At 42.0% G+C, this 19,228-nt stretch overlaps 1 protein-coding gene across 8 annotated transcripts in view; it reads left to right on the top strand.

The window, feature by feature from the left end:
• Positions 1 to 19,228, top strand: part of ZMYND11 (zinc finger MYND-type containing 11) — a 124,591-nt gene that overhangs the window by 88,784 nt on the left and 16,579 nt on the right. For 6 of the 8 annotated variants that reach the window (XM_056857283.1, XM_056857281.1, XM_056857280.1 and 3 more), the window contains 3 exons: positions 6,514 to 6,675; positions 17,179 to 17,256; positions 18,814 to 18,906. In XM_056857283.1, coding sequence (XP_056713261.1) covers positions 6,514 to 6,675; positions 17,179 to 17,256; positions 18,814 to 18,906 — 333 coding nt within the window. The remainder of the gene's footprint in view (positions 1 to 6,513; positions 6,676 to 17,178; positions 17,257 to 18,813; positions 18,907 to 19,228) is intronic. The other 2 variants (XM_056857285.1, XM_056857284.1) reach the window with 1 other exon arrangement.

The raw sequence follows: 19,228 nt of genomic DNA, 5'->3' as shown, positions 1-19,228 counted from the left end.
CTTGTAGGGTGATCTTTTTGAAATCTTGATTTTTGACTTTGAATCTGGAACTGTTCAGCCAATAACTCAATCACAACGCAACACAATGTCTGCCATGAGATGTTTCTCAAGAGTTAAGACTCTTGCCAGTAACATGCATTTTGGTCCTTGCAACTTTCCTGTTGAAATTCCTTCTCTGTTTAAAGTCCCTTGTGTGAAATTCTTTGTGTTTAAAAACACAATACATTTTTTAAAAGTAACTATTATATTCATTTCCTCCCACCTGGAGATTTACATTAGAAATACAAGCACATATATGCAGCCACCCATATACAAACAGCAGTAGTCAGACTTCCCTCCTACTTCAATCCATTTTCTCCCAATAGCCCCTTCTTCAACATGATCATGATAGCTTTTTCTTTTATGAATCTCTCTCTGTTTCATGTATCGTTTTCTGTTTACATAAACATATCTCCCAAACAGAAAGCTTTAAAACCTTTTGACCAAAAAATGCTAACAGACATATTTGTAGTGTAACATTTGTGTCCTTGACTTGAGAATGCATTTACAATGGGCACCCTTGGAAATACTCTCTGTGAACTGTTGTTTTTAAAAGCCCTTAAATTCCCAACTGCTTCTCAGGCTCACCATAAAAAAAAGGCTTGCTATCATTTGCAGCACTGTATCATAGTCATCTGCATCAATCCAGCCTTGCTTGCAAGAGCCCGTAGTAGTCACAATGCCGCTAGGAGACCAATGAGCTTGTAGTAGTCACAAAGTAACCAGGAGGCCAATGAGTCCATAGTAGTCACAATGCAACCTGGAGGCCAATGAGCCCATATTAGTCACAATGCAACTAGGAGGCCAGTCAATCCATAGTAGTCACAATGCTTGGAGGCTAATGAGCCCGTAGTAGTCATAATGCAATCAGGAGACCAATCAGCCCATAGTAGTCATAATGCAACTAGGAGGCCAATGAGCCTGTAGTCACAATGGAACTAGGAGGCCAATGAGCCCATTGTAGTCACAATGCAGCTAGGAGGCCAGTGAGCCTGTCGTAGTCTCAATGCAACCAGGAGGCTAATGAGCCCGTAGTAGTCACAATGCAACTAGGGGGCCAATGAGCCCGGAGGGAAGCCGAGCAAGGCCTGGCAGCTGTCCGGTGGGGCTACCGTTCATTTTAGTAGAACGTGCAGGAAGACGTCCCAGCGAATCGTGCCCAAACTTGTTTTCATGTTTAATTGAGCCTTTTCTACCAATAAGCATTTGGCAAACTTATACAAAGAAGAGGAAGGGGAGCGCATCATGTGGAAATGTAATTCGAATGAATATTTGGTTCATTCTTGGCAAACAAGGTATCGGATGTAGAATAAGATAAGATAATCTGAAAATGCTATGTATTTAGATCCAGTATAGTTTTCTAAGAAGAAACCCATGAAATAAATAAGGGAATAGTTTATAAAGTAATTTTGGGGGGGTTATTACTGTTGTAGACTATATTTCGTATATATAGTAGTATTTTAATATTGCTGTAACTTACCTGAATCTAAAGGATAGAGTTTGCTGGAAACGTCTTAAAAAGCAGAAAGACAAAATATTAAGGGGCCTGTTTATACTTGGTGGTGGCCCCTGTGCAAAAGCTTTGGAAGTGTATGGGGCTGTCACTTCACCAGACCAAACTTATGCAGAGGTGTTGTTGTTTGCATGAACTATCACGTCCACAAAAAGCCACTGTAGCCACTTCAGTTTGTGCAATCAAAGTGGCACATTTGAGAGAGCCTCTGATTGTGCCAATAACAGCAATCCCTTAGGTGGAGATGATAATTTGCACAAAGTACGCGTTCACGTGGGTTGAGGGAACATCCCCGGCTGGGCCACTGATGCAAAGGCACTTCACCTATGTGACTGTTGTGACTGGCGGGCGTTTAGAAGTGCCATTTTGATGCGGGTTTCACTCGTGCAATTTCACAAAGACAGCACTTTTTTTTGAGCCCTCACAGCTGTGCACATCAGAGCAGCCAGCCACAAACGCAGAGGTGATGGTTCACGCCAACTACATCTTCACGTGAGTGATGTGGCCCTACACATTTTCAGGATGCCCGCATGGAGACAGCTGTAGAATGACAAAAAACAAAAAGGGGGAAGGAAAGACCCAACCTAAAACCAAAGCTCGGTACCCAAAGGTTGGGTGGAAAAAGACTCAATTATGTATAGAAATATATTAATTTTAAGGCACTGATATCTATATTAAAAACATTAAAATTATATTAAAAGAAAGGACAGTGTCAACTAATACAGGTTGATAAACTAAAACCACATTCCACAAGGCCAGGGGGCCAAAATGCGTTTGGAATGTGGTTTTGTTTTATCAACCTGTATTAGTTACCATTATGCTTTCTTTTAATATAATTTTTAATGTTTTTAATATAGATATCAGCGCCTTAAAATTAATATATTTCTATACCTGACGGCTGTCAAATGTCAACTGTGGCCAAGTTGTTGAGTTACCCTAAAAGAACACAAATGGCCGTCATAAACATTTTCCAGTCCCTTGACTTTTGATCTTTTTTCCCCATGAACTCATTTTCCCCCAGTGATCAGAATAGGCCAGTAAGAGGTGTGTCCTGCATTCAGAATAATCCAGATGTGCAGTTACCCTGGATTTGGGCAAATTATGCCCTCTCTGTTTAGGCACACGTTAGGCACTCATACTACGTACATTTGACCAGAATAGTGCATGCAAAGATTTCCCATCTGAGACAGTTATTGAAACACATAACATCTATACAGGGAGGTGACTGGTTGTAATTATGGGGTGTGTGTGTGAAAATGTCTTAACTGTCAGTGTAGGCAAGCTTTGCCTATTTCAATGGCTGAAAGGAAATACTTGCTTCATATTCACCAAATGAAATCACAAACCACTTGTCTGCACCCTAATTTGTGTTAGTATTTTTATAGAAGAATAAGTGAGTTTTAATCTGTCTTAAGACATTTTTAGGAGAACTGAAAGGCTGTCTGTTTAAAATGTAAACAGAAATTCAATCCTAAACCAAATTAACATCTTTCTAAACCCATTGAATACACCAGCGTGGTGTAGTGGCTACAAATTGTGGTTTGGAGCGGTGGACTCTGATCTGGAAAACCGGGTTTGATTCCCCACTCCTCCGCATGAGCAGCGGACACTAATCTAGTGAACTGGGTTAGTTTCCCCACTCCTATGCATGAAGCCAGCTGGGTGATCTTGGGCTAACCTGAGCCTGAAGGGTGAAAGCCCTTAGGAGTCCAGGAAGGCACCGCAGCAGCATTCAGGCTCACCGTGCCAGCGTCCAAGCAACTTACGCCAGTGTTAGTGGCTCAAACACCGGTGGGAAGGCCCAGGTACCACCATGGCAGCACCGCCCCAGGATGCCAATGGGGCCTTCCATCAGCATCCCACCAGCGTCAAAGCCCATGCTGGCATCCCGGGAGGCATTCCCGGGGCGTCCCAGTGTCCCGGGAGGTATTCCAGGGCATTCTGGCACCGGGCTGTGGGAGGAGCCGCCTTTAGGGGGCTTCCAAAGTCCTTTCAGGCCGGGAACACCCATTTTTATTTTTGAGAGATACCCTATGCAACCCTATGAAGGGTTGCACAGATTTTTATGCCGCAAGGAGGTTTCAGTGGGGCCAAAACCTCCTTTCCTGTCTTTGCTCCTATAACCAGCACAGGCATTCCTCTCAGGAATGCTCTGGCACTCACTTAGAGCTCTCTCAGCCCATCCTATACCTCAGAAGGTTGTCTGTTGTGGGGAGAGGAAGGGAAGGAGCTTGTAGGCCGGTTTGATTTTTCTTTAAGTGGTAGAGAAAGTCAGCATATAAAAACCAACTCTTCTTCGAATGGACTAAGAATGATTGAACTCTGCTAGGGTTGCACAGCAAGTGTGTTGTGTGTTCTGAAGTTACCCTCGATACAACTTTAAGGATCAGTGAAATCCCATGACATTTTGCAGCTCCGAGACGTACCACATGATCTGATAAATGCACCCCGTTATTTCTTGCAGCATGCCAAGGGATGCTGGGTATGAACTGTCAGATCATCCACGGCTTCGTTGCCATCACTAAAAATATTGTCTCCAGAAGCAGCTGTTCCTGTGTTGTTTCTGCAATAGAGCTGGCCCTGTTAGGGATACAGTTTACAGGAAAAAAAACTACTAGAATATTTATTTCTATACTATTAATACCATAGAGACCTTAACCACAATCCAACGCGGAGTTAGATGCACTTTAAGCCCATTTATTTTAGTGGGACTTCAGAGCACATACCAGAAACTGAGCCTCGAATTATGCATCAATTATGTATTGATTTTGATGAAACTGGAATGCACATAGGTATAATAAACATTTGAATGCCTTTTTACTCAGTGATCGCTTATCTCTCTTCCACTAAAATACATGGCATGTAAAAGGTTCTTTTGTTTTTGGCTGGGTTGTACCCTTTCTAAGTAAGGCTGGGAAGTAGGAGGGAGATGGAGAGATGCATTTCTTCCTCTTTTTTTCTAAAATGTATTTAGAAGTCATATTTGTAGGCTTAATTTACACCACTGCTACCATTTGAAGGACCACAACCCCCCGACCAAAGCCAGATTCAGCTCAAATAGTTCAGTATCTGGATTCACTGAAAACAAGTTGCAAAAGGTATGTTCACAGGAGGAACATGAAGCCACTTAACATTGGCATATTTCTAAGGTTACCAAGTGGTTTGCCGGTTTGTTCTGCTCTGTTTGTAAGTTCTTATGAGTTTTGCAAAGCTTCTCTTGACTGTGGGTATTAATTTGTGTTACAGGAGCTCTGCTTTGATCTAGCAGGTCAGCTCCAACCAAGCTTAATGCCCTTTAGTGCCGCCCAAGTTGTTCAACAAAAGTAGCAAGAACGCTTAAAATGGAGCCCAATCAGAGCAAAAACAACCTGAGATCCAGAATTGGTTGGGAGATGGATCAGGCCTTAGAATGGAAATGCCCATTAAGATTTGGCGATCTCATAGGATTAACATTACAGTGGATAGTTAGCATTCTGAGGTTTGGTTCATACTTTCCCCCTGAGCACAGAAAGGAGTCTCTTCCCAGCTGTATTGAGTTCTGAAGAAGGCAGAAGGTTCCTTTGGGGAGCACTGCAGCTCACATTTCTGGAAGTCCACATAGCATAGTTTGATTCCCCACTCCTACACATGAGCGGTGGAGGCTAGTCTGGTGAACTGGATTTGTTTCCGCACTCCTACACATGAAGCCAGCTTGGTGACCTTAGGCTAGTCACACACTCTCAGCCTCATCTACCTCACAGGGTGTCTGTTGTGAGGAGGGGAAGGGAAGGTGATTGTAAGCTGATTTGAGTCTTCCTTAAGTGGTAGAGGAAGTCGGCATACGAAAACCAACTCCTCCTTCTCCTTCTTCTTCTCCTCCTCCTCCTCCTCCTCCTCCTCCTCCTCCTCCTCTATAGAGAAGGAACAAGGGGTCCAGAATTCAAATTTCACCTCTGCCACAGACTACCTACCTTAGTGACCTTACACAAGCCATTGTCTCTCAGCGTCAGCGCTCACCTCCTCCTCATGTGCAACGTGGGGATAGTGACATTGCCTTGACTTACATGGTTATCCCAAGGCTTACAACGAGAAGCATTTTCAATACCAACAGCACTGAATAGAAGAAGTTGAGCTGGTTTTTATACCTCTCTTTTCTGTACCTTAAGGAGTCTCAAAGCATCTTATTATCACAATCCCTTCCTCTCCCCATAACAGGCACCTTGTGAGGTAGGTGGGGCTGAGAGAGTTCGGAGACAACTGTGACTAGTCCAAGGTCACCCAGCGGGCTTCATGTGGAGGGGTGGGGAATCAAACCTGGTTCTCCAGATTAGAGTCTGCTGCTCTTAACCACTACACTGCTCAACCACTATCCCATGCCGATAAAGCTCTTCCTCTTCACGCTGAATTCTGATTTGAAGGAATTCCCTCTCTTCCTTAGAATTCCAAACAGCAAAAGGAGGATTTTCATCCACTCTTTAGTAAGGAAATGTTAACTAAGCCTCAGTACCAACAGAATAGCCAGTGGCTGGTCACTGCCATTGATAAGTTGAGTGCGGAGAATGTAGCCCCATTGCCTGCCTTCTAGAGGGGTGAAAAAATCACTGGGTTTTGCGTAAATACGATATTATGCAAGTCAATAACCATCTATATGGGCAAGTAGCTGGGGATGTGGTTGATATATATATATATATATATGCTGCGTTTGTGTTGCTAACCCAACACTTTCTCATAACGAGAACTAAAGCCCTGCATTCGCTAACGGTTAAAGCTGTAGAATGCTTGGGCTATCAAAACTCATGAAGCTCATAGGGTTTGGGACTTAATATAATAACTTTAAACAGTAACCCACCAAGGAGGTACAGTACTTTTAAAAATATATTTATAATGCCTGTCTGTTGCGAGACTTCAAGAAATGTGCTTTGTTCTTGGCTGTTGCGGATATTGACAGAATGTTCTATCAAATTATTTTGTATTTCTTGTAGGACTGGGAGACAGAAACTCATGACTGGTATTGTTTTGAATGCCATTTGCCTGGAGAGGTGTTGATATGTGACCTGTGTTTTCGGGTGTATCATTCCAAGTGTTTATCTGATGAGTTCAGGCTTAGAGACAGCAGTAGTCACTGGCAATGCCCAGTTTGCAGGGTGAGTACCTCTGAGCTTTCATGTGCTGAATAGAGGCTGGGTATTTGTTGTTAATAGTTCTGAGAAGATGTCTAGCCAGGAGAAACATCACATTTTTTTGTGTCTGCTGTAACAACAATGCATACATTGAGTGCAAATCCAGAAGTATGGCCAAGTCTGGATGTGCCTGGGCAAAATCTAGAATAGCCTGCCGCTATCAAGGAACATTTTTTTGAGGCAGTAATTAGAAAGATTGCATTACCGGATTGGACTGGGACAGATCGTGATGTGCAAAAACCTGGAGTTCTAGAATCCCCCCACCCGCCCCCCCAAATTGGTCCTAATAAACATTTGCCACAATCAGGCGAGCTGTCCCATGTCCAGGAACTCCACTGAATCCATGAAATGCCCCCATTCTTTTCATGGAGGGGAGCCAATTCTGGGCGCATGCCTTTTTTGTGGGCACAGGTCAGATTCCTCCAAGGAATCCCCATGTGCACCATCCATAACACACACGCAGCGTTGAATCACTGGATTTTTTCCCTTTGTATTCACCAGGATGTGTCCTCCCCACCCCACATTTGCCCAACCAGATCCAGATATGTGTGAGATTTGGCATTTTCCCACCATGCATACATAGATTGAATAGAAAAAGAATTTTAAACATGTGTGCATATTTACTTAAGTACTCCAGAAGGTTTGCATTATGTTACAGCAAAAGACATATCTTATTTTTTTCCTCTGAGCTTAACCGATGTTTATACATGCTATATAATATTGTGGGTTGAAATCCACTCAAAACCATTTTATTCAAACATTGTACATTGGGCTAATTTCCATAAGGCAGGGCTCTTTAGTCAAAAGCTCCATTCTTTTTTTCTTTTCTTTTTTGCACTCACATATTCTAAAATTCATCTTTCAGATATGAATACCAGAGTCCATTAGATTCAAAGTTTGCCAGTAAGTCATAGGCGGGAGGGGGAGGGGAGAGGCTGGAAATGAGAATTTCGTATTCGTAAAGCTCAATTGATTAGGCAGGCAGGGTCCCTCCCCTCAATTTTCTTATTGAACGTCCCCGTATAAATATGCATATCACCTTGTAAGGAAGTATCTGTTGAAAAATATGGGGACAAATGAATGAGTGATTACTGTATCCAGCATTGTAGGGAAGTGTCATGTTGATTAAAAATAGTGATAGACGATGGATGGTAAGATAATGGAAGTTACTTTAATGCATTTTTTATATGGCATGGCGATAGCTTTGCAGTTTGAAATCCAAATTCGTGCAATAGATGTTTGGTTTGCTCAAGTAAACATTCAACGAACAACAAATCTTTGTAGCTGCCAGGAGTAAGTCTTTTAATCCCCAACACTCACTATGCCAGAGGAGTGGGCATAGTGATTAGGGAACTCGTGATTAGGGAATTTTTCTAAAAAGCGATACAGAATCCCATGCATGTAAATGGCATGGGCTCCCTTGGTCGCAGCTGTCTTCACTGCAAGAGAGAACAAGAATCATGACTGGGCAGCATTTTCAAAAGAAAACAACTAGTTGCAATCCCTTTGCCTCCCCCCTCCCCACATTAAATTGGCCAGCCGGTTTTCCTAATATTGGCTTTCTTTAATAGTGGCAAATAACAGTCGCTATTCAGCAGAGGGACAGCTGAGGTGGAAAGGGTTGAATGCCACCGTTGGCATATTGGCACTGAGATTTGCAGGTGTGAGTTTCACTTTAGAAACAAGTGGCTTTTTGGAAATTGCATGCTTGCTTCATTTTAGGATTGAACATCATGTTCTCCAGATTTTATTACTATCCTGCCACAAATTTCTTCCTTTTTAAAAAAAGTCGGTTTTCAAAAACTTCTTCATTTTGTTCCTTTTCCACTCTCTTGTACACAGTAAGAGGCAGTGGTTGATGGCCATGCTTGGAACTGAATGACCACAATGAGTTTTCCATATTTTCCTGTTATTATCTTGCCCTGGAATTCCTCACTGTGAGTCTGCTTTTAGAATCATAGTGTTGGAAGGGGTCATACAGGCCATCTAGTCCAACCTCCTGCTCAATGCCTAGAGCATCCCTAACAAGTGTTTATCCAGACACTGCTTGAAGACTGCCAGTGAGAGGGATCTCACCACCTCCCTAGTGAGAAAATTGTACAGAAGTGGGGAATCATTCTTTTAACAAAGAAGCAGAAAGGGGTTCCCTTTGGCATCATGAAACAGATAATATATCTTCAAGTGAAATGGCTTTGCCATTTCTGGACCAGAAGCGTAGATATAAATATTTTAAAACAACAAAAGTAACAACCAGTTGCAACTTGTGGTGGGCACTGGGGTGAAACATTGCCCTGTGCTCCACTCCACTGTTGATAGGCAAATATTTTAATTCCCCATAGGATTACCAGAATCCCCAGTGGAAATGGGAAATCTTTTCTTTGATTGTAACAAGTATTTAGTGATTTGGCATCTTCAAGAATAGCAGCATGTGGGTTTGACAGCGGTTCTGTTCTTGGCATCTTGAGAGTCAACAAGTGTTTCCAGGACAATCTTTTTGTTTGTTATAGCACACATGAGGCTCCTAGGCATTTTCCAAGTGTTCTAGTCCAGGATTGCCTAGAACTGTGTCAGGCATCTGTTCTTGGAGCCTCGTGTCTAAGAACGTCTAAAAAAATATTTTGGATTTTACTGAACAACCTTTAATGTTTTATGTTTTTATTATGTTTTATTTTATCATTCGCCTTGGGCAGGTTCTCCAAGGAGGCAAAATTTTCTAAGTACACAAAACATTAAAGAGCCAGTGTGGTGTAGTGGTTAAGAGCGGTGGACTCTAATCTTGAGAACCGAGTTTGATTCCCCACTCCTTCACATGAGCAGTGGACTCTAATCTGGTGAACCGGGTTGGTTTCCCCACTCCTACATATGAAGCCTGCTGGGTAACCTTGAGCTAGTCACAGTTCTCTTAGAGCTCTCTAAGGGAAGGAGATTGTAAGCCAGTTTGATTCTCCTTAAAAAAGGTAGAGAAAATTGGCATGTAAAAACCAACTTCTACTCCTCTTCTTCTTCAGTATTTCTGCCATGGTTTTCTCTCAATGAGGACTCTAAAGCGGCTTACAAAATACAAAAATACAATTTAAATCAAACAGGGAACACAAATAATACTCTAACATCCTGGGCTGATTCTGGATCTACCAGTCTGGCTCACTCAGGGCAACAGACTGCAAGCCAAGAGCAAAGAGCTTATTCTTAAATTATGCTGCAACTGTCTTGCATTTGGCATTTTCATTTTTCCCCTCCCCTTCTTAAGAATAAATTTAAGAATAAACTCATGTACATTACATGAATTCCTTTTGTATGGTGGATTCTTCTCAATAGTGGCATGCTGCTATGACCAATACAGTTGTGGTCCATGCGTTACCAGTGGGAGGTATTCCAGCAGGATACCTGTGGGTGTGACAGCATTAACATGAGAAACGGTCTCACCACCTGCTCACATGGTTCAGTTTCTTCTGGCATCGCAGGGAAAGTTATGATAGCACCTGTGCAGCCACCACCATTGGTAGCTTATGAAATGGCTTTGTATCTCTCAAAGCCTAGAGGACTTCCTGAGAATAAATCACCAAAGTGTCCGCCCAATCTGTTGTACCTTTTCAGGGAAACATGTTAAAGTTAAATCTTAAACTAGAGTGGGGATGGGATTCTCATGAGGTGGCAAGAAAACCGCAGCTATTTCCATCTGTTCTAACCACAGGTTTGGGATCTCCCTAGGGTTGCCAACCTCTAGGAACTAGCTGGAGATCTCCCGCTATTAATACTGATCTCCAGCCGACAGAGATCAGTTCCCCTGGAGAAAATGGCTGCTGTGGCAATTGGACTCTATGGCATTGAAGTCCCTCCCCTCCCCAAACCCCACCCTTCTCAGGCTCCATCCCAAAAAACTCCAGGTATTTCCCAACTGAGAGGCAACTCTAGATCTCCCACATACAACCATGGCTTCTCCTTATTTGCCATGACTAGTTAATGGTTTTCTTTGCTAAGTTTCCTTTTTCAAGAGAACCAGAATCTTGTACAGTAAGTGCATAAATTCTAATACTTTTTAGAGTCCTGGGTGTTTCCCCAAAGGATATAAAAGGGCTTAATCACCGTATGAAAAAGGTAGTCAGATTTCTTTTGCTTCATTATCAGTGGTAAATAAACAGCAGTAGACCTCTGAATCCCACGGCCAAGGAGGCAACATCAGGAGAAGGTCTTGGCCTATTTGCCCTGTTGTTGCCTCTCCAGTGGAACTGGTTGGACACGGTGCGAGACAGGATGCTGGACTAGATGGACCTCTGGTCTGATCCAGCCAGGGCTCTTTGTATATTCTGAACACACTAAAAAAAGGTAAAATAACTGAAACAAAAGTGAGGTTTTGCTTTAACAACTTATATCACCTTTTAACTGGAGATCTCTTAAGTGCAAGAAGGAAATACATGTTTGAAAGCTGAGTGACAAGAGGACTGATGCTTGATGATTGTATAAGAACTCCCCTAGTAAACGCTTCTAAGGGCAATTGGATTATCTGTCAGTTTGGCTGTGTGGGTTCAGTCAACTTCTGTTGTGTTATCTTGCACTTTCATACTGGAAATGGGCTTAAATGAACATGGTCAAGGTTCCCCCCACTTTTTTTTTAATAATTACAACTTGCAGCAGCACAATTTCTCAAACGCTCCTCTCTGAAACCAGTGAAAATTTGGTCTGCCAGAGTCACCATCTGCTGTTGGCCCTGAATGTGAAACTGCTGTAATTGGATAGGTTTTTCGGTTGCAAGATTTTTCGGCACAAGGCAGAGCAATGGGAGTAGACAGTAAGAGCGATCCGAGTATTGTACTCTAGAAAAGGTAGAAAGTGTTAGACTCGATGGATAGATTGCTTGAGATCTATCTCAAAAACAGTTTGGTCATTGGATTTCCTCTTTTGTCATTCTTGAAGAGGCCTCCCCTGGACAGCTTTAAGCCATGTTGTTGCATCATTAAGGACTATGAAAAATGTGTGTTCATGATGTAGCTTTTTTTTTTTTAAGGCAGTAAAGTTGGAGGATTTAATAGTCCATTGTTGTCCATTTGGCATCTTTTGAGTAATTTAATGTATATCTGGAACACTTCTATTGCTTTGTTCTTTGAAAAATATGCATATGAAGATTAGTGTAGATTAAGTGTACAGTCATTGATAGATGGGTCACTGGAAGTAATACTAGAATAGTCACATATGATTCTGTTCTCTCCAGAGCAATTGTCTAGTACCTTGGTAGTAAACTGTGTGTGTGTAAAGTACCGTCAAGTCGCAGCCGACTTACGGTAACCCCGTAGGATTTTCAAGGCAAGAGACTAACAGAGGTGGTTTGCCATTGCCTTCCTCTCCATAGCAACCCTGGACTTCCTTGGTGGTCTCACATCCAAATACTCCACACTGATTCAGGACTTTCCCCCAAACATCTTAGCAGTGCTGTGGAGCACTGTAAGAGTGATATCCCTCCTAATATCTTAATTCCACACACGACTGTTTCTCTGGTTAACATTCTAGCTACTGGGTTCAGTCTTGCCTTTAGGTAGTTTCCTGTGCAAGCACCAGGTCATTACTGACCCAGGGGGTGACGTCACATCCCAATGTTTCCAAGGCAGACTATGTTTACGTGATGGTTTGCCAATGCCTTCCCCTGTCTACACATTACCCCCAGCAAGATGGGTACTCATTTTACTGATCTCGGAAGGATGGAAGGCTGAGTCAACCTTGAGCCGGCTACCTGAAACCAACTTCTGTCGGGATCGAACTCAGATCATGAGCAGAGCTTGGACTGCAGTACTGCAGCTTACCACTCTGCGCCATGGGGCTCCTTTACACCTGTTTTCCGTGCCCCATGAGTGCCACCCTGACTTTTCCAAAACATCACAGCAAAGAAGGTGTGGGAAAGATCTCAGGATCACAGAAGCACCACAGTGCTATAGAGAAGCGGGGGGAAACCGCGCTTACTAATAGCATCCAAACCAGGGCAAACAACCTGTGTGTCAGTGATCCGAGTATTCATTCTGACAAGATAGCAAACAGTACTGTCTGTAATGTCCAGGAAGTAATGAACCAACATATTCTCAGTTGGTTCTTTCCTGGTAAGAGGAAGAGGGGGGGAGAGAAGGCTCATTCAGCGTTGCTTGTAAACTTGGGATTTGATAGTTCAAGCATTATTGTAGTTCAAACTTGGTCTTATCTTGAGTGGTGGAAATTATGTGAGGGTTTAAGGTTAGAAAATTGATCGTTGTTGTTTTTTGTTTTTGTTTGCATCTGAGATGGAGATTAGCCTGGCAATCTCATGCTGAATCTTGCCATTTCACTAATGCACAATTAAATTACATTATTGCCAGTGATAGCCGCCTATTGAAATTGATTTGCTGCAGTGGAACTATTCAGGAACAGTGGGTTAAGGATTGCAGCCAACATACCAAGCCGCCTGCATGCATTAGAAACCCAAAGTCGGAAATGGTGGTTAGCAAGGCTTTCCTAAGAATTCACAACAAAGTGGTTTTGGTTTAAGATCAGTCTTTTAGCATATTTGTCTGGTCTTATAATACAAGATGGCGTCTCTCTCTATATACTGTAGTTCAGGAATGGTAGCTGGGTTTTGAGCTTCTAAAGGGAAGCAGAACATTTTGGGTTGGGAATCTTCCATGGCGGCCAAACCACACCCCACCCCACTGCTGTATGTTTTTTAAAGCAAAAAGAGTTCCATATTTTTGTTAAATAAGGCAATTTAAGACACTGGGTAGAAAGAAGAGGGATATGCATGCCCATGTATGAGGTATCTCACCTGCAAACATTGTCTATTTCTTGGACACAATGGCTTGTTTTAGACATCACTCGAAACCATGGTTTAATTAAGCTAGCTAAGGTTAATATGATTGTATAAATGCAAGCCACTCTGCTAGCTATTGTTATTTAAGGTCCAGCAAGCCAGGATTGGGTTTATTAAATGCAATATTGTGGTGTTGTCTGGATGCAAACATCCTGGCTTAATCCAGATTTGTTCTCTGATGATGCAAGCTACAAAGAGAAAGCAATTCAACCACCAAATTTGAGGCAAACCAAGATCGAAGCAGAATGGAATCCTGGTTTCCCAAACTAACCATAGTTATAACAAACCATGGTTTCATGATTGGACTGAGCCAGTGTTGTTGTTTTTCTCTCACACAAGAGCTCTGCTTCACATGTACAGAAATGAATTAGTATAGACAGTGAGGACATTGCAAATCAACCAACAAAAGTCTGTCCATCCCGTAATCAGTGGAAATAATTGAGAACTAGCATAAAGTTGACAGTTTAGATCCCTACGTAAAGGATATGAAAGGCTGTTTCCTCTCACCATATTCTAGCTTTAGGGCCTGTTGGCCTCTCTTTACAATTCCATGATTGACTACCTACTTTATGGGCCCAGAGTATGATTTACAGGCACATGATGCAGCAACACTGCTGAGCATTGGCAGGTCTGGGTCTAATCACTGCCTTGATTAGGCCTCCTGGGAAACATATGTATGGTGCCTGATGTTCCATGAGGAAAGAAAGGGTAGGATAAATATGTGACAATTAAATAATATTGGCTTCCTTCTCTCTGCTTCCATGAATGGGCTCACCATTCCCTGGTGAAATCTTCTTCGTACTCCTCAGTAAATCCTAGTTTCTTACTTCAGTTGGCAGCTTGCCCACTCTTAATTTACCCAGGGTGATGGTGGAAAGTACCGACAAGTCGCGACTGATTTATGGTGACCCCTTAATGTTTTCAAGACAACAGATGAACAGAGGTGGTTTGCCATTGCCTGCCTCTGCATAGCAACCTCATGCTTCCTTAGTGTTCTCCCATCCAAGAACTAACCAGGGCTGACCCTGCTTAGCTTCTGTGATCTGATGAGGTCAGGCTAGCCAGGGCCATCCATGAACACATACACATGAAGCTTGCCTTATACTGAATCGGACCCTTAATCCATCGAAGTCAGTATTGTCTACTCAGACCAGCAGCTCTCCAGGGTCTCAGGCACAGGTTTTTCACATCACCTACTTGCCTAGTCCCTTTAACTGGAGATGTCGGGGATTGAACCTGGGACCTTCTGCATGCCAAGCAGATGCTCTACCACGGAGCCATGCCCCCTCTCCAAGTCAGCGCAACCACCTGTAAAATGATGTTGTAGGCCAAGAGTGGACAACACCTGACACATGTGCTGAGCAGCGGCACAACAGACCATTTCACTGCAACTGGGGCTGGTTCCCCACCCAAGGCATGCCGTGAGGTGCTGTCAGGACTGCTGGAGCTCAGCTTGCTCCCAGTGTCCCTAGCCTCATCTTACCTATGCCGTCAAGTTGCTTCCAACTCATGGCAACCCTATGAATCAATGTCCTCCAAAACATCCTATCGTTAACAGCCTTGCTAAGGTCCTGCAAACTGAAGTCCATGGCTTCCTTTATAGAGTTGGAGCCTCCTCCTTTCCCTGCTGCCTTCAACTTTTCCTAGCATGATCATCTTTTCTAGTGAGTCTTGTCTTCTCATAATGTGACCAAAGTATGATGACCTCCATTTAGTCATTTTAGTGTCCAGGGAGAGTTCAGGTTTTTTATCAAGAACCCCACTGATTTGTCTTTTTGGCAGTCCATGGTATTCATAAAACTCTCCTCAAAAATGACATATCAAGGCAATCAACTTCCTGTCAGCTTTCTTCATTGTCCAACTTTCACACCCATACATAGTAATAGGGAATACTATGGTATGAGTTAACTTGATCTTGGTTGCCAGTGACACATCCTTACACTTAAGAATCTTTTCTGTCTCCTTCATGTCTGCCCTTCCCAGTCTCAGTCTCCTTCTGATTTCTTGGTTGCAGTCACCCTTTTGGTTGATAATGGTGCCAAAGAATAGAAAGTGAATCAATTTCTATTTCCTCATTGTCTACCTTAAAATTGAATAATTACCAGTAGTCATTACTTTTGTCTCCTTGATCTTCAGCTATAGTCCTGCTCTGGCACTTCCTGCTTTAACTTTCACCAGTAGTCGTTTCAAGTCTTCACTATTTTCTGGCTGTAATGTGGTATCATCAGCATATCTCAAATTGTTAATGTCCCCCCCCAATTTTCAATCCACCGTCCTCTAAACCCAATCCAGTTTTCCTTATATGTTCTGCATAAATATTGAAGAGATAGGGAGATAAAATACATCCTTGTCTAACACTTTTATCAATTGCAAACCATTCTGTTTCTCCATATTCTCTCTGTACTCTTGTCCGGAGTACAGGTTGCACATCAAAACAATCACATGTTGTGGCACACTCATTTCCTTTAAAACCAGCCATAGTGTTTTCATGATCCACACAGTCAAAAGCTTTGCTGTAATCTATGAAACACAAGCTGATTTTCTTCTGAAATTCTCTCGTATGCTCCAGTAACCAACGTAAATTCGTGATATGATCTCTAGTGCCTCTTCCTTTTCTGGATCTAGCTTGAACACCAGGCATTTCTCGTTCCATATATGGTATCAGTCTTTGTTGTAAGAATTTGAGCATCAATTACCCCTGGCTTTCAGATTGCAGGTAGATAGTGGGGGGGGGGGGAGGCACTCAGTCCAAAAGGATTACTTACCCCCATCCTAAGATACCCAGGCAAGGCTTTCGTGTGATACAGCACAGAAAGTGTTAGTTAGTCTTGATTGCTGATATTGGATAAATCATTACCTCCGCCTCATTTTTTAAAAACTGTGAAACAGTAATAATAACAATATACCTCCTGGGGCCAAGACAGTGAAGACACAACACTTTGCATACTGACATACCAGTCTTAAAGTAACTGTATTTGGACATATGTTCCATAGGTTTCAGCAGTTGGACTAATGCAGTTAAGTTCCTTCTAATTAAGGGGTTTTACAGATGGAATAGCAGGTTAAGAGCGCTGTTGAAATGTATAGTGATACAATGACAATTAGATTTATTAATTATGAAAGTGTAGCGTGCCTTCTTTCATTTTTATTGAAAGGTATGAGTAGTTCTACATTTTCTCAGTGTGTGTATATTAGAGACAGAGAGGAAGGGTGCATTTATTTGTTTACTTTCTGTTTCGTCTGCCTTTCTCAATAAGACTGGAGGCAGATTAAACAGGGTAAATCGATCCAGCCAGTAGGATTAGATGTCTAGTTGACTATATAATGGGACTAGGAATACAGAAATCAAGTCATACGTGATAAATCAAACAATATGAAAAATGCAGTGACTTTGAGGTTGAGGCTTTTTGAGAATGGAGAGTCCAACACCATTCTAAACATACTCTCGATTAATCAGCATTAATTCTTTGAAATGTCACTTTGGCTAATAGACTATAGAAAAAAAAAATTTTCCTAGCGTACTTGGATTAATATGCAGCTAAACGATTGTTCTTGGAATTTTTAAATCTTTGTATTGTAGAACTTTAAACAGGCACAGTGAGTAAAATTCATAAATCTGAACTAAAGCTGCTATTCTTCACCAGAGCATTAAGAAGAAGAACACAAGCAAGCAAGAGATGAGCACGTATTTGCGCTTCATTGTCTCCCGCATGAAGGAACGAGTGAGTATTGAAGTTTAATGTCCAGTTTGCACATAATAAGGTTATGGTTTTAATTGATTAATCATACAATTGATCAATTAATTGCAAACATTTTGATTGACGAAAACATTGGCCCCGATTAAATTGGGCACTATTGGGCGCTATGGAAGAGGCATTCTATTTCAGTCTCACAAAAGAATGCCTTTTCTAGGATGGTGCCTGCTGAGGCCTATGCATTCAGCATCAAAGACCAAAGTAGATTTTTGCCTCAAAACTATTATTGTATTCATATGCAAACATGAAATTTGATCCGTCAGTCAACTGATTGATTTAAATTCCTACTTTGGATGAACCATTGATTCTTCCAATAAAAATTGAAACCTTTTGCATTTCTCATTGGGCATAATTTCAAATTTAAACTTTGACATTTAAATTTTATTTATTTATTTTTAAAATTCAATTTTGCCCAGTACTTTAAAAGGACCTCTAAACTTAGGTCCTGTTGATGGTTTTAAAGCAATGTTACAACGTTTTAGATATCAGACAGATAGATAGATAGATCAGCTCCCATGACTGAGAATGTTAAGGGGGGATGTGTGTGTGTGTGTAAAGTGCCGTCAAGTTGCAGCCGACGTATGGCGACCCCTTTTGGGGTTTTCATGGCAAGAAGTTAACAGAAGTGGTTTACCAGTGCCTTCCTCTGCACAGCAACCTTGGTATTCCTTGGTGGTCTCCCATCCAAAGACTAACCAGGGCTGACCCTGCTTAGCTTCTGAGATCTGACGAGATCAGGCTAGCCTGGGCCATCCAGGTCAGGGCTGGGGGTGGGGATAGGAGAACATAAAGATTGAGACTGGGAATGGCAGCCATAAAGGAGTTAGAAAAGATTAAGTGTAAGGATGTGTTGCTGGTGACTTAGATCAAAAATTCATGCCATAGTATTCTGCATTACTATGTATAGGTGTGGAAGTTAGACAATGAAGAAAGCTGATAGGAAGAAAGTTGATTCCTTTGAAATGTGGTGGACTGCCAAAAAGACAAATAAGTGGATTGTAGATCAAACCAAGCCTGAACTCTCCTTAGAAGCTAAAATAATCAAACTGAGGCTATCATACTTTGGTCACACTATGAGAAGACAAGAGTCACTGGAAAATACCATAATGCTAGGAAAAGTTGAAGGCAGCAGGAAAGGAGGAAGACCCAACATGATTGACTGTAAAGGAATCCATGGCCCTCAGTTTGCAAGACCGAAGCAAGGCTGTTAACCATAGGACATTTTGGAGGACATTAATTTACAGGGTCATCACAGGTCAAAAGAGACATAAAGGTAGATTTTTGCTAGATTTTTTTTACTGGAGAATTTCCTCTCAGTTTATAAAGCAGTTTTATGTGTTTGAGGCAAATGTTTTTGCTGAAACCATAGGTGTAAATAAGCATACCCAGTGTTTCGCTGATACTATCACTTAACTGACATGCAGTTTTACTTGTCAGACAGATATAATTTCGGACCTGAAGACTTCCAAAGTATTTATTTATTTGGCCCAGTTTCTAAACGGAAGCTTTGTGATTGCTTTTTAGGCTATCGATCTAAACAAGAAAGGCAAGGACAATAAACACCCCATGTATCGTCGGCTGGTGCACACGGCTGTTGATGTTCCAACTATTCAAGAGGTATGTTCCCTTAAAGTTCCAGGAAATGTCAGGGCTTCACCTTGTCAAAATAAGATTTAACAATGCATAAAAATCCATACGTATGAGCCCACTCTAGAAGACCAGATGCTTCATGCTGGGAAATTCTGTGAGTGAACATAAGCTAATAGTAACCCTCATGTATTTTGCAAAGTTCCTTCCCTTGACCTTGAGGTTTTGGAGACTGAAATTGGGACTTCGTGTTATACAAAGTCTGTTATCCAGCTTCGTTCTGTGATTTTCCCTGCAGTACAGTTCCATATTTTGGATTCCCCTGACAAAAAATAATAATAATAGCATGTCT

Source organism: Euleptes europaea, chromosome 11, assembly GCF_029931775.1.
Source record: "Euleptes europaea isolate rEulEur1 chromosome 11, rEulEur1.hap1, whole genome shotgun sequence".
In the NCBI taxonomy this organism is placed as follows: domain Eukaryota; kingdom Metazoa; phylum Chordata; class Lepidosauria; order Squamata; family Sphaerodactylidae; genus Euleptes; species Euleptes europaea.
This window is presented reverse-complemented; position numbering and strand designations above follow the sequence as displayed.